We start from the raw sequence: 16,324 nt of genomic DNA on the forward strand, positions 1-16,324 counted from the left end.
CCCCCCCCCCCCCCAGGCCACCCCCCCTCTGTCGGGGCTATGCCGTCTTCTAGCCAGTCTCTTGGCCCTCAGGCTCACATGGCTCCCATCCACTCACTGCAGGCCAAGGTATACCCCAGCTGCCTCTGGCCTTGCCTTAAATATCTCCATGTCTTCCTCACCAGAAAGTCATGACCCTTTGGCCACCATACTGATTTCCCAGTGATGCCCTGGGCCACAATACTTTTTTTCTGACAAATTTCAGGGACCTTAGTCCCAGTCTGCTTGTGCATCCTCGGTACCTTGCAGACCTGCCCTAATAGTGCTTGTGCCCTGCGGCCATCAGTTCACATGTTGGCTGCCTCTGTGTCCTCAGTGTGTCCTCAATGACCCCAGGCGAGTGCTGGCACCAGTGCCGAGCAGATGTTTACTGAATGAATAATAAAACCACTCACTCCACCTGCTCCATTTAAATGGGCTCCATTTTACTCTGATTCGGTATGTGAGCCATTGAAACTGTTCAGAAGGCAGGATATGAAAAAATTATATACTAGAAGAAGAGGAACCACGTTGTCTAGAAGCAGGTGAAAAGCTTCGCCATCTGCATCATAATTCAGAGCCTGACCACAGTAACCTCTCTGAACAGTGCCCGGGTTCTGCTCTCTCGTTGTGTTTTAATTTATGAACTACTATATATTAGTATTTCTACTATCTTACTGGCACTTATTTGTGAATAGGACAAACCTTTTTTCAAGTTTGTTGAACTGTTCTTTGTGAATGTGGAAAGTTTTCTTTCACATAAGATCATTGGCTCCTTTCTAAAATTTTCTTTCACAGAGAGTAAAACAGCGGCAGAGAGAGAAGTAGGAGAGAGAGACAGAGACAGGCACCCCACAGGGTCTTTACATCCAGATCTACCCCCAGCCTCGGCCGGCCTGGTTCACGCGTACACACATACATGTGCTAGCATGCACTTCGAGGTCCCAGGACATGAACCCAGGACCTTTCGCATGTGGGTATGATTTTCCACCACCACTTGGCCCAGATTATTGATAAATTTTTTTAGATTTTCTCTGGCACAGAGCAGGTGGTGGGGGTGAGGAGCTGGGGCTGAACCCGATGCTCTTATTATATTTCTTTGATTTGGTGTTGGAGATACTAAAGGTCAGTTCACTAGGTTCAGCCCGCTTAAGTTACAGGAAAGTACATTTGGCGGACTTCGTTTTTGTGGTAAAATTTACAAAGTTGGCATAAGGGCTAGGGTTGGTGAATGAATGAACTCAATATTAGAAGTGAAATATTTGGAAAGCAAAACAATAAGTGAGAGGAGAGGGGAAGTATGAGCATAAGAAATGATTTAACATGGAAATTACTTGCCGAAGGCGATGGTTAAACAGTAAGCGGCGAGTAACAGTTTAGCAACAGTTTACAAGTACACATGACTGAAGTTGGATGGAAGCTCTTAGGACCGAAAAAGGCAGAATAAGATTATCTGCCCCGTTACGTTGGTCTGTCTTTCATTTCTCTATGTTCATCTCTTGGACAGTCTTCTAAGATACTTTCATGTGCTAATAAAAATCACAGCAATGGGTGATTGAAACCCATTTATTTAACACATTTCTTGAGTGCTGCCGCATGCCTGCAGCACGGTGGGAACTTGGTGTGCGCAGTGAGCAGCAGAAGCCTCCTCCTGAAGAGCTAATGAACCACTAAGTTCTAATATGTGCAACAGAGGAAAAATGGGAGGAGAAAGTCAAGATGGGGAAATGAAAATATAAGTTCAAAAGAAAGTATTTATAAAGGAATTTTTCTGCATTAATTTTTATAGGAAAAGTTAGCTGTGTGTAGAAGAGCAAATGGCATTTGTAACTGTTCTGTTCATGTATTCATGCAGCAGTGCATCCCTGCTGTGTTTCAGGGCTGGTGAGCATCAGAGGGACTGACTACTCAGGGCGGGCAAGAGCTCTGCTAGAGATGCCAGCCTAGCCCATTCTGTTGCTAATAACAAAACAAATTGAAGTTTATTCAGCTTCCAGTTGGGAGGCCCGAAACCCAGGGACCACAACATGGTGGAGGACAGGATCAATGCATTTATGTCCGTATGTCTCTGTTCTGGTCTTACTCCCCTTCCTTATAAACCCAAAAGGAGTTCATATTGGTTGCCCTGCCCTAATGACCATAATCCTAATCTCCCCAAAACTTCACCTTTCAGCACTATAGTCAGACCATCATTCACCCTCTGAATCCCATCACAACCAAATCTCAACACATAAACCATGGAAGACATTTAAACCGTAGCTGGCCGTCAGAGGGGAAGGACAGCTAATTTAAAGAGCCTAGTGAAGGATTCTTGGGAGGTCACTCTTCTGAAAGGATCATGGTACTTCAGGAGCTAAAGCTATTAGGTGAATAAGATTGTGGGCAGATCTTGTGACCTAGTGGTTAAGACAACTGGATCCCACATGGCTAACCACCTGGTTTGAACCTTGTCCCTGGCTGCTTGAAAAACATGCCCGGTGCCGGGGCATACATGCTCAAAACCTTAACAGAGTGGAGAAATGGAGGAGAGGGGACTGCAGCCTGACCATGCCCCATTAGATGGGGGAAGGTGCTTTCTCCCTCTCCCACTCTCCCTGTCTTTCTGTCTCTCTGGCTAGTGCACTCACCTTCTGGCAAATTAAATAGATAAATACATGTCTTTAAAAGAATAAGGTAGTAAAGGCATGTCATGAAGAAGAAATATTCTATTTTATTCTATTCTACCTATTTGCTTCTCTGATTATTGGCAGTCATCTATCACACACAGAGGGACGATAAGTGGGAAACTGCAAGTAGTTAGGAATTTACTGTCTGAGTCCTTGCTCTGTGCTAGGCCTTACACAAAGCCTTTGCCTCCAAGCTTAGATTTGTTAAGAACTTTGGAGTCAAACAAAAGTGGTTCTAGCCCCACGCCACCACTTACTATTTGACCTTTAATAATTCATCTGATTTCTGTAAATCTCTGTTTCTCTCATCTGTAGAATGAGCATAGTAATTGTACCAAACTCAGTGCAAAACCAGATTTTCTAGTCACCCAGAAAATCAGTCGCCTTTTTGTGAATGCACGTGGCAAGTGCTTAGTATGCTTAGTAAATATTGGCTCGTTTTCACTACCACTTTTGTTGTATTCACTCACTGCCCATACAAAGAAAACTTTAATTTAGAAATGGGCCCCAGGTCACTGTTCATTAGCGGTAAAGCCAGCCCTGCCTGGTGCCTTGAACATAAGGGAGCGGGTGGGAGTGGGTGTCAGAAATGAGGCTGGAGGGGAAGATGAGGCCAGGTCTCTAAGATCCTTGAGGGACCTACTCAGGGTGCTGACTTTGATCAGAAAGGCAGTTCCTCTGCAGGAGGGATGAGGGTGAAAAGAACAGATCTGCATGCTTTGTTTTTCAGTTTTCCATAGGGCACGAGCACTCTCTGAACAAAGACAGAGAGGGACCTAGAAAGAGGAAAAATAAATCATTTCCCCACCCCCACCCCTCCTGGGGGGAGGGAATCTCTTGTGTGAGTCCTGTCTCCTCCACTCACCTCTCCAGATTTTGAGCAAGCATGCACACCTGCTTGGCCTGTTTTTCAGGCTACCAGGTCCAAAACTCAAACAGCACAGTTGGCCATGTGGGATCCAGCCCCTCAACCACCATGCCACCTCCTGGTCCTAGAAAGGCATTTTAGAAAGATGATTCTGACAGCATTAATTTTTTTTTCCTTTTTTTTTTTTTTTTTTGAGAGATCTTCCCTCTCCCCCGCCCCCCATAGGGCACATGTTCTTGCCAGAGAGACAGAGAAAGACAGAGAGATGGAAAGTGAGAAATCTACCCCCAGGGAGGATGGTCATACCATAACTCCTTCTCTTCCGTTCTCCTCTTAGAATTTTGGAGATGCACACACATGTACCCAGCATGTGTTTTTTTCTTTTCTTTTTTCTTTTTTTTTTGAAGAGGTTTTTGCTATAAGACACATGTGCTTGCTGGAAAGACAGAGAGATAGAAAGCGAGAAATCACCCCCCAGGGGGTATAGCCATGCTGCAATCCCTTCTCCTCCATTCTCCTCTCTGGATCTTGGGCACACACGCACACTCGCCCGGCCTGAGTTTAAGCCACTATGTCTGGGACTCGAACTGCAGTCTCCTACATAGGAGTTTAGCAACATAGCCGTTACACTAACTGTTGGTCCCTGTGTGCGTTTTAAGCTGCCAGATCCAGGACCTGAAACACAGTTGACTACATGGGAGTCCAGTGAGGTAACCATTACACCATCTGCTGATCCCTCTGGCAGCATTATAAAGTTAAGAGAGATGCAGAGGACTGCCTGTGGTGGTAACAATGGGATGGACAGAACTTGGAGCATTTCAGTAAAGGAAAGGGATGCTTGTGGGAGGGAGGGGAGAGGAGACAGCAGGAAGGACTCAGCTGCTTCTGGCTCTATTGCCTGGGTACATAGTGACACCTTGAGCCAAGATGGCAAATCATGCAAAACGGGGCTTCGAGCATGGTAGGCTTGGGGTGCCTCTGAGACCTCATTTGCTCAGAATTAGCGCACCATGAGAGTCCTTGGGGAAGAAACCATTGGGGCACCTTAGAAGAATGACAGCTGAGGAGATCCAGTGAGGAAGAGGGCCTTTGGTCTCTGTTGACAATACATTTTGAGTTGCTAAAGTTCTGTTATGCTAACAGTTCCCCTCAGCAGACAGCAGTTTGAATGATTGGATCTGAAATGTGAGTTTATAAGGGAAAACAGAGTGTGGAAAGCCTGGTAACTGCAGATTTTCAAACCTGCCCAGACCCAAAGGTAGTGGAACAGTACGGATTTGACCGGCATTGCAGGTGATGGTTCCACACATAAATAGACACCAGCTTCGCTAGTTGGGGTGAGACCTTGGGACAGCGATTGAACCAACCTGGTGAGGTGAATGTCCCTGAGTAAAACCTCTAGAGAGGAGGAGGACGCAAGGCCTGAACTCTGTCTTACACAGCCTCGCCAGTTTGGGGAGCCCCTGGGCCAAAACAACATTTTTTTTAAAGTATGATTTTATTGAGTATTTCAAAGTACCTAATTCTTTTTCTCTTTTCCTTTTTACTTAGGCACTGGGAAATCATGAATTTGATAATGGTGTAGAAGGACTGATTGACCCACTTCTCAAAGAGGCCAAATTTCCAATTCTGAGTGCGAACATTAAAGCAAAGGGGCCACTAGCATCTCAAATATCGGGACTTTACTTGCCATATAAAATTCTTTCCGTTGGTAATGAAGTTGTGGGAATTGTTGGATATACTTCAAGAGAAACACCTTTTCTCTCAAATCCAGGTATTTTCTCCTTTTCTAGAACTCGTTGTTTGAAAATAGATGCACTAAATCAGCGCTTGGCATTACTGCTATGGCCTGTAGGTAGAAGTAGGGCAAACATTGTAGTTATGGTATCTATAAAACCAATCTGGTAGGCTCCACGTTGTTTGAAGTTACTTCTTTAAGACATTATCTCTCCTGGTCAGTGAACTTCCTTATTAACATAAACAGTATCTTTGTTTAGCTCCGTGTGTTCACAATGGGAAGAGATGGCCATTTATACTCCAGTGCTAAATAGCACAGATTCATTTATGAAAGAACGAGATCCATGCAACTCACTGCCCTTCCTTCCATGGAGCCAGAGTCCAGAGCTGGAGTTTCACTTCAGTTTACCTTAACCTTCCTTTCCTTGTATAACTACAGGTCTGATAAATTTACCACTTCTAGTCCAAACCCCCTTTTCCTTTGTCTCATCAAGTCTCCACAATTTATTACTCTTTGTTAAAATGGTGTATTAGTCAGGTATACCAGTAGTCAGAGTTCAGGTTCTTCTGACTAACAGGAAAAATAGAACATAGGATCTATGGGAAATGCATATGTATAGATTATATATAGTTGTATATATACAAGTGTATATATACATTTATATGGACACAGATAAATATACGTATATGTATATGTATATGTATATGTATATGTATATATATGTTTGTAAACATATATATGTATATTTATCTGTGTCCACATAAATATACATGTGTGTGTGGAGAGACAGAGAAGGAGAAAGGGAGCTTATTAGGGGAATTGGCTTGTGTGACTATGATGGTTGAGAAGTCTCATTCCAGGCCGTCTGCAAGCTGGAGACCCTTGATACCAGCAGCAGCGTAGCTGTAAGCCTCAGAACCAGACAGGCAATGATATAGTTCTCAGTCCAAAGCCAGAGTCCTAAGAACCCAAGGTGCAGAGTTAAGTCAGAGTTTTAAGGCCAGACAGCCTGGAGTTCCAGTGTTCAAGGAGAGAGAGCGTGGAAACCATGTTTTCTCTGCCTCTTTTTGTTGCTCTTGTACTTGGGCTTCCTGCCAGTTGAATGAGAAGAGGGCAGATCTTCACTCGGTTTTCTGATTTACATGCTGGTTTCCAGCAGAAGTGCCCTTATGTACACACGCAGGAGTAATGCTTCACCAGTTCTCTGGGCATTCTGTAACACAGTCACTCGACTCCTACAATTAGCCATCACAGTAATTCTCAGTGATTGTTACAGGAACGAATACAAAAGAGCGCAAAATGGAGGGCCACAATCACAAAAGTGTGGATACTGTAGTTCAGCTTCCTGGAACATGAGTTCTGAATAAGACAAGCTAGAAAGTTGTGCAGGGGCTTGATTATAGGGCTAAAAATTTCAGGTGTGATTGGGTGGAAAGTATTGTCCCATCTTGAATAGTCACTACTAAAAAGATTAGAAGTGGGTGTTGGTGTTGGCAGAGAGACACAGGGACTTCAGAAATCAAACTTCCCCAGCCTGGACTCTGACCCATGAGTCTTTTACCAGATTGAAATGGAGAAAGAAAGGATAATGCTCGTTCTAGCATCTTCCTGAGAGAGGCACCGAACTGCACAGGGCCTGAGATGGGAACAATGGGGTGTCCTGGGACAGAATGTTTCTGGGAGAACCTGCTTCTCCCAAGACCACAAGCCCAACACTCCAGTGTGGGTTCTTCCTACAGATCTCTGGCCCCTATTAAGTCCAGTTTTTCTCAGTGGCCTGATTACCCACAGGAGTGTAACTTGTATTTCTAACATATTTAATTTATCTCAGCTAGGTGATGAAACCCCTGTGATGTAACTCTCCTCACGGCATCCTGAAATACATCCCAAGCTATCTCTCTATGCAATGCTCTCCCCTGTGAGGTTTCTGATGTATTAGGAGAATACATTCCCTTGCCCACAGACGTGCCTCTGAACTTCTTCTTCCCTCACCAGCCAGAGCAAAGCAGAAGAAGGCAGTATTCTTACAACATTAATCCATTCTCCTGCGCACCTTTCTATGTGCAAAGCATTGTTCTAGGCACCAAGAATGCTGACCAAACTATCCCGGTCTACTGAGGTGTGCATTTGGTGGGAGATAACCAAGTGAGTGAAAGGGCGTGTCAGAGGTGGCGAGTACTGTGGAGAAGTTAAGCAGGAGGGGGAAGTGGCAGGTGTGGCGTGGTGTGTATGAAGGTGCATCTTGTTTTTGTTGTTTTATTTTTGAAATTGTTGTTTTAAAACACATGCTCTCATTGGAGAAATGAGAGAGAGAGAGAAGGAAAGTGAGAAAAGAGAAAGGAGTCCTCCACTCCTCCCACTCCCATGGTGGTAGTGGTGGGGGAGGTCTATGCCACAATCCCTTCTCCATTCTCCTCTCAGGATTTTGAGCACACCTGCACACATAGGCCCTGCATGTTTTTCAAGCTGTCGTGTTTTTCAAGTTGTCAAGTCCAGGATTTGAACCATGTAGTCAGCTGTGTGGGATCCAGCTGCCTAACCACCACACAACCTCCTGGCCTGCAGCTTGTTATAAAGATTCATAAGGTCACGTGGCACTGCAGGGTGACCAGGAGGTGTGCGTTTCTTGGAGTGATCAGCAAGAAGCACATTATCCTTGATGTTCTCATGACAGACACAGTGGCACAGCTGTTACAACTCCTGAGTTTTAAGTGCTCCGTGTAAATTCCTGAAAACACTGCCACCACACATCTGAGAGCTGCAAATGTTTGGGCTGTGACATCAGCCAGGGTATTTGCCTGCCACGATAACTTGCACATGTGGAGTTAATGTGAAGGATCCAGGAATCCCTCCTGGAGCTCACAGAGACTCCTAAACATCATAGTGTAAAAAGGGGCGTGTTTTGAATAGTCTTGTTGCTCTTCAGAGAGATTTATGGTTTTCAAACAAGTTTGTGAAGTTGTGCATTTTGAAAGCTCTTTATGTAATGTTCTTCATTTCGTGGCATTTTCATTTTAGTGCTGGTTTTTAGAAATGAACATAAGGAGTCTGTATCACCTGGATGACTCCCTGGGGCAGAGTACTGGACACAACTTCAGGGCAGCATGTCTGTGTGTATTTGCAGTCACCTTCATGCCAGTCAAAGCCGTAAGACCTCAAGGCTTGCTGAGGTTTGGCTATAGAGACAGTGGGGGGCATGGTCATCTCGACTCATAGGCAGCAGATGTTTGCAGCACCCAGAGCTCCTGGGCTGTGCAGTCCAACAGGTGGTCATTCACAACCACTAAGTATGGGAGTATGCAGCCAGCAAAGACTATACACAGCTCCAATGCCTGTGATATTTTTTTTTCTTTAATTTTTAAATTTCTATTTCTTTTCTACATTTAATCACATGTTACTTAGCTTGCAAAGTGAGTATTCCAACAGGTGTACATTTCTCACCAGTCCAGTTAACAATACTATACAGTTATCTTCAATAGATATCAACACATTTCTTTGTCCCATAAATGACTTGCCTCTCTATTTTTCTCCTTAGATGAGGCCCCTATTTAGTTCAAGGCACAGTAATGCTCTACTGCTGAGATTACCTGCAAGGGAACAAGACAGTTAGCAACCACCGCGTCAAAACTAACATGCAAAGACTACTTGCTGGTAGTTTAAGTTTGAACACTGAATATCGCAAGTTTCTAAACAAAGCTTTGAAGTCATGAATGCAGTTTTATACATTGTACTTACATGCTCGGGCGTCTTCTGCATTGGTGGTAGGGAGGTCAAATATAAAAACAGGTAAAACAAACTGTATCTGAAGCTGCCTCAGAGTTGGAGGTTAAGTTCAGGCAAAATTTTAGTATCATCTACACTCTTAAAATTAATGCAACATTAAATGAATGTAACTGAGGGTGTTGATTTTATTTTTTAAATTGGATTCCTAGAGGTTTTGTATTTAAAGTATAAATATGCTTTGGCCTTAGTAATTGAAGAGTGGTAATAAATTAAGGTGTTTCTATTTGGCATGTTAGTATGCCTAAGAAGCGGTATAACACAATGGACTGGAACTAAATGTCCATTTTGCTTATTTTGTCCCTCAGGAACAAATTTAGTATTTGAAGATGAAATCACTGCATTGCAACCTGAAGTGGATAAGCTAAAAACGCTAAATGTGAACAAGATCATTGCACTGGGACACTCTGGTTTTGAAATGGATAAACTCATTGCCCAGAAAGTAAAAGGTGTGGACGTAGTGGTGGGAGGACACTCCAACACATTTCTTTACACAGGTAAGTGTTTCAAATGAATTCCACAGGCCAGGGTGTCCAGGTAAGATACTTCGTCTCTTTTGCCTATGTACTGTTGTTAGTTGTTTTTTGTTTGTTTGTTTTTTCACTGCTATTTAATATGCTTAAGAATAAGGAGGTAAAGAAAGAAAATATCTTTGTATAGCTATCCAAGGTGTTTTTTGTTTTAAGCTAAATGTTTTACAAGAGTCAAAATGTTTAAAATTTAAAAAGTGTGTAAGTAAAAAAAGTGACCGTAAGCTAAGGCTAATTATTTTTGCCCAACGCACATCAGTTTATGATAGACACATATCAAAAAATACATGTGATATAAAAAAATTATACACAAACACAAAGTAACATAACTAGGGCATTATAATTCAAGGTGATGGCATGCGATGGGCCGGCTGCACAGGTAGCAGAAGCGGTTTGAGTTCCAGCTGTCCTGTGTACTAGGGCTGTGGGTGTCTGAAGCCACGTAGCCCCAGGCGCTCAGGAGAACATGCATCTCACCCCATAACTACCTGCCATGTCTTTATTGCTCTCTCACTCTCTCTCTCTCTCTCTTTCTCGTCTTGATGTTAGGTAGTTTTAATTAGAAAAATTTTTGGTTTTATCCATTTGGAATCTATAATGTCCCAAAACGTTTGAGTCTTGTTCTGTCTTTCCCACTGCTGCCCACCTCGTACTGCATAGCTCTGTCCAGTATGCTCATTAGGGGACGAGGAGGCCTGGCCGGTAGGCAGCGCTCCTGACCACAGTGGGAAGGAAGGCGTTGGCGTGGGGACGGCCCTCTCCTTGAAGAGGCTGCTGCTTCTCCCATCCTTACATGGGCTAAGGTCATCCTATTTCTATAAAAGTACAACTCAGAAATATCCCACACTGCAGGAAGTACTCAGAAATGTTAAAAGGGGCTGTGGCTAAGAAAATTGTTTTTACTTTCTTTGTACCTCTTTTGAGTATTTTCAGTATGCATGTATGTTACTTTTGTGATCAGGAAATGAGATATGAATTCTAAAAAGAAAAGAAAGAAACTCAGGGGCCTCCATTTTTAATTTAGCTGCGTAATCTTGAGCAGGTCACTTCAAATCTCTGAGCCTGTTAGCTTGGCTCCAGAATGGGGCTGCTAATGCTCAGAGTGCTGCTTTGTGACAAGTACATGAGACGGTGTGTGCAAACGCACTTTGTGAACCAGGAGTGGTATGCGGTGTTTGGAGGTTGCTTATCGGTAAAATGTGCCCTGCACAATTGTGGCTTACAAGGAGGGCTGGCCTTCACTCCAAGAAATGATGTTAGGATGAATCTGTGCTAATTTAATTTCTTTGCAAGTATTTTACCTCATAGTAGACATGAAGTAAAGAATCACTTAAAACTGAATTACGCCATTAGTGATTGTGAAATCAAATTAGTGAATTATGACCAGTGGTTTTTGTTTTGTTTTTAACAGACTAGGATAAGGTAGGGTTTTTTGGTTTGTTTTTGCCAGAGTGCACGTTGCACTTGCCAGAGAGAGAGACCAGTGGGTGTAGTAATGCTACAGCCCTCGTTCCTCCACTTCTCCATCTCATCAGGATTTGGGGCAGGCACGCACACAGGCCCAACATGTTTCTCAAGCCACTAGGCCAGGACGTGAATCAGTCAGCCACGTGGGATACAGCTCCCAGGGTACGGCACTTCACCACTGCACTGCAGACCCAGCCTCAGACTGGGCTAAAATAGATTAGTCACATACATCGTTCAGAACAAAGATTAATATTGTTTCATGGGGAAAGGTGTTTATTAAATAATGAGAATAGCCCCAGGCACATAGCAGGCATGTTAGTGTCTGCAAGGCTGATAAGGGGCACTGTGCAGTGAGGTGAACTTTCTTCGCCTGGTTACATTGCAGTCAGACAACCGAGAGCCACTCTCATAACTCCAAGATGGTTTAAATGGACCAAGAGCCAAGACCAGAACAATCCCATTGGTGCAAGTCACTGAGCAGCACTAGGTAGAACTCTGAAGTCTTACTGGCTCCACCACTAACTAATGGCGGGACCCTACATATGACCGACTTCTCTCGTCTATAGGAGAGTGGTAATGGGTACCTGTTATAAAAGGTCACTGTGACTTAATGTGAGAGGTCTCCAAAAAGTCCTTGAAAAATGTGTGTTATGAAAAACCTATGCATGGATGTCCACATTGTTTTTTGCACCCAAATAAACCTGTACTTTTCCACACACTTTTTGAAGCTCCTCATATGTATGACTGGATGAAGGTAAACAGTCTCAGAATAGGATCGAGAAATGTAATGGTTCTTATTTCAGCTCCATGCCAGCTCGGTGCATAAGGCCTACGTGAGCTCTTCCTCAAAGCTTCCTTAGCCTTTCTCTGAGGCAGCCTCAGGAGCCGGCACACACAGTGGGTTAGACATGTCTCCTGCTGCTTCCGCACTTTGGAGTGGTGTTTTCAAACTTCTCTACTGTAAGAACAGCATTGCCCATGAGCACCCCACACATACATATGTAAGTACAACTGAAAGGAAGCTTTCACAGTGCATCTGGAACACACCCAGACATTTTCTTTTCAGGTTTTATTTATTCTTTCCATGAGTAAGAGAGAGAGAAAACCAGAGAGAGAGCACTCCGAACTGTGACATCACAATTCAGCCTCAGCTAGGCCCAGATCATGGGCGAGTGAGTGCCTGGCCCACTCAGAGAGGTGTCCAGGTACAAGCCCTAAACCTCCCCATGTGGAACAGCTTCACAGAGAATCTTACTGCCATCCCACCATGTGGCCCTCCCTGATGTTTTCTATTCTGTCATTTCTTTTTCTTTTTTCATACCAATTATCACTCACTAAATTAATTTCCTTATAGCTATGTTTTGATACCAATTACCACCATTCGATACTATTTTTTGATACTAATTACGCTCGCTAAACTAATTTCCTTGTAGCTATTTTTAAAAACTCGGCTTTAGGGGCCAGCAGGTGGCATAGTGGTTAAGACACTGGATTCCCACATGGCTAACTGTGGTTTGAGTCCCAGACCTGGCAACTTTCTTTCTCACTTTCTCTCTTTCTCTCTCTGTTGAGTGCACATGCCAGATAGCAAATTAAAAGAATAATAATAACAATAAATAAAATTAGATAATTTTATTAAAATTAAAAAACAACTCAGCTTTAAATGAAGCATGACCAAAACAGTGCATGAAGAAAGGAATACCCCTCTGTTTGGATGCTGAAGCCATTCCTGTGGTCCCCTTGACCCATCTGTACCTCTCAGTCAGTGCTGTCTTACAGCACCAGTGGGTCACCCACAGACTCTGGTCACCCACACACTGATCAGTGTGTCCAGACAGACCTGAATAGGTAACTGTTCTAGTCTGTTTTGTTGATAATAATGGAAAATACCTGAGCCTGGGTAATTTATAAATACAGATTTTTCGGCTCATGGTTTGGAGGCCCAAGGTCGAGGAGCTGGATCTGATAAGGGTCCTCTCACTGAATTCCAACATGGCGAAGGGCAAGAGCATGAAAAGAGCAGAGCGTCTTGTCTGTCTCCTTCGGTCTTCTTGCAAACCCCCCAGGACTCAGGCATGACGGCCCTACCCTGATGACTAATCATTTTCCAAAGACCTCATCTTTCCACAACACAATTTCTACTATCTCAGCGTGGTTATGATGGCCCCCAGATGGAATGCTTGCATTTCGGGGGAACACGTAAAACGCAGCAGGAGCTACACCAGCATCCCATTCACCCAGCTGTCCTTTCGCTCTGGCCAAAGAGGTCCCAAAACACAGTGTGTACCTTTGGCTGAGTCGACGGATTTAGATAATGATGAATGACTGGGTGAAGGGAAAACTTGAGGATAAAATTTTCATGTGCTTATCTAAAAGTCATGAGGTAATTACAATCTCTGAGAAACTTAAAATAATTGATCTCACATTTCATGATTGCTTACCAAGATTAAACATGTTCTCATGAAAATCTTCTATGTTGATACTTGTCATGTTGAGGAGTGAATTAAACATTTAAAAATAATTCCAGGACACAATAGGGTTGAGGTATTTTGCCTATTTAAATAAGGTTCCCAGCCTTAAGGGGAAAAAAAAAAATCTACTAGGGTTGACAGATGGTGTGGTGGTTGAAGCACTGGACTCCCATATGGCCCAACTACAGTTCGAGTCCCAGATCTGGTGGCTTGCTTTCTCGCTTTCCTTCTTTCTCTCTCTCTCTCTCTTTCTGTGTGTGTGTGTGTGTGTCTCTGGTCAAACTGAAAAATGATAATAATAAATAAAATTAAATAAATAATTATTTTTAAAAATCTACCAAATCATTTTATGGAATCAGCATGAAGTTAAAATAATGCATCTGTTACATTTGATTAGTTCGTTTGTAAAAATCATTAAAATAATAGATTCCTAGGACCAGCAGATGGCATAATGACTACGTTGTTGTACTCCCATGTAGTTGACCACAATTCAAGTCCCAGACCTGCTGGCTTAAACTCACGCTGGGCGTGTGTGCGTGCATACCCAAAATCCCAAGAGGAAATGGAGGAGAAGGGATTGCGGTGTGGCCATCCCTCCTAGGGTGGGTGATTTCTCCCTTTCTGTCTCTGCCTTCCTGGTGAGCACATGCACCCTATAGCAAAAACCTCTAAAAAGAAAATAATAATAATAATAATAGATTCCTTAGAATCTTAAATCTTGCTGAGAACCATTTCAACATAGACAGGATCTCTCTCTCTCTCTCTCTCTGCCCCCTCATGCACACACACACACACACACACACACCAGAAAGCAAATTTTCTCAAAGCACCTGGATTATACCTGCTATTTTCTGCCCAGTTCTTTCAGAATCTGTAATTTTTTTTATTGAGGGTTACCACCCATTAAATTAATTTACTTATATTGAAGGCAGTCCATATTTTTAAAAATTTAGCTTTGAATGAGGATGACTAGAATGGTGATGCACTATTCCCTCCGAACATTGGCAGTCCCTCCAGAGTCTTCCAGTTCCAGCTACTGTGCACACGAAATGACCTTAGCATTGCCTGACCAGTTCTATGTCAGAGTGAGGAGGAGAGGACTACCCCACCAGCTTGCAAATGTGAAAGCTGCAAGGATGAGGGCTGGAATGCAAACATTCTAATAAAGTTAAATCTTCAAGCCATGAGCTGGTCCATGTTGCTTTTGCAGAAGAATGTAATAGTAAAGTGAGTGTAAATTGGAACCTGCAGCAGATACACCAAGGGACTCCTCTCTGCGACCTTTGAAGGGATCCTAAGATGCTGTCTCTGTGTTGCCTCCCTGCATTTGAACTATTTTAGATTCTGCGTCAGTCTGGGTAGCTGTGGGCTTGGTTGAGAATAGGTTCTTTAGTCTGTTTTCTGTCACTTACAACTGAACACCACACTGGGTAATCTATAAATAATACAGACTTATTTAGCTCATGGTGTTGGAGGTCTGAGGTGAAGGAGCCACATCTGATGAGGGCCTTGTTTGTGGGGACTGTCTGCAGAGTCCTGAGGTGGCACAGGGCATCACATGGCAAGAGCATTAAGTGTCTGTTTCTCATCCCCTCTCTTAGGGGTGCCACCCTGATTACCTTACCTTTTCCTAATCACCTCCAAAGGCCCTGCCTTTCAACACCATAGTCAGTGCTGATATGGCCACCACAGCTTTGTAATACACCCTCCTAATGCCGTGAATTTCATGAATCTTGGGGGGACACATTCAAACCGTAACAATAGGCATCAGTTTCTATATCTGCAAAGTGGAGGGGCCAGAACTGCTAACTCTGTGCTCCCGTCCCTCCTACTGTCCTGTTTCCTAGCAAGTCATCATCCATAAAGGGAGAGCCTGGTTGTTTACTTTTCAAGATTTGGTCAAATACAAATTCTTTTCGTAGAACACGTTATAACAAGCTACTACATTAACTTAATTACTCCTCTAACTCTTCTGAGACTCCCGTTCCTTTAAAAAACATTTTTTTTTTTTGCAGTAGGGTGCATACGCTCACCAGAGAGAAAGAGAGAGAGAAAGAGAAGAGTGAGAGAAAGCACCTCCTGAGGGGAATGGCTATACCACAGTTGCTTTTCCTCCACTCTCCTCTTGGGATTTTGGGCACCTATGCGCACACATCTAGCATGCTTTTCAAGCCACTGGGTCCAGGAGTTGAACCATACAGTCGGCCATATGGGATCCAGCCACCTCAACTAGCGTGCCACTGGCTAGCAAGGCTCCCCCTCCTTATCACTGTCATCTAATGGCTTCTAAGCTCTATCTATATCACAGAAAATTTAATATCAAATTTCTTATCTTCTCCATTCCAGCTCCAGCCTTCATCCTGGCAGGGTCTCCAGGTGGCTAGTCCAATACACAAGGCTCAGAATCCCTTGAGCCCCTCAACCCAGTGACTGTCACCATCACTGCATCTCAGCAACTTCACTTCTAGAGCCATAGGCTAAGACTTTGTTGTCTCCAGAATTGCTCCATCTCCCAGTCTCCTCTTGTCATGGGCCTCCTACCCTTCAATCTTCCTCACCCACCCCATATTTCTTTCAGAGTGGCCTTCAGTCTTATTGAAACCTCAGATCTCAAACTTTTCTTTCCTTTCAGCCTAACAGGCTTTAATTTTTCTCTCCTTGCTAGCTGGTAGGTCTTCAGCCACAATAGTCCTGGTTTGTTTACTTTGACCATGTTGTGACTAATATGCAGAAGGCAGATATCTGGGATGTGTATATATATATACATACATATATATATATATATA

At 43.5% G+C, this 16,324-nt stretch overlaps 1 protein-coding gene across 1 annotated transcript in view; it reads left to right on the plus strand.

Annotated features, from left to right (window-relative positions):
- The window catches only part of NT5E (5'-nucleotidase ecto), a 57,140-nt gene that overhangs the window by 22,384 nt on the left and 18,432 nt on the right, over positions 1–16,324 (plus strand). Inside the window, exons 2-3 of the mRNA XM_006143373.2 lie at positions 5,104–5,326; positions 9,379–9,567. Coding sequence (XP_006143435.1) covers positions 5,104–5,326; positions 9,379–9,567 — 412 coding nt within the window. The remainder of the gene's footprint in view (positions 1–5,103; positions 5,327–9,378; positions 9,568–16,324) is intronic.

This window comes from Tupaia chinensis, unplaced genomic scaffold, assembly GCF_000334495.1.
Source record: "Tupaia chinensis unplaced genomic scaffold, TupChi_1.0 Scaffold000097_1, whole genome shotgun sequence".
In the NCBI taxonomy this organism is placed as follows: domain Eukaryota; kingdom Metazoa; phylum Chordata; class Mammalia; order Scandentia; family Tupaiidae; genus Tupaia; species Tupaia belangeri.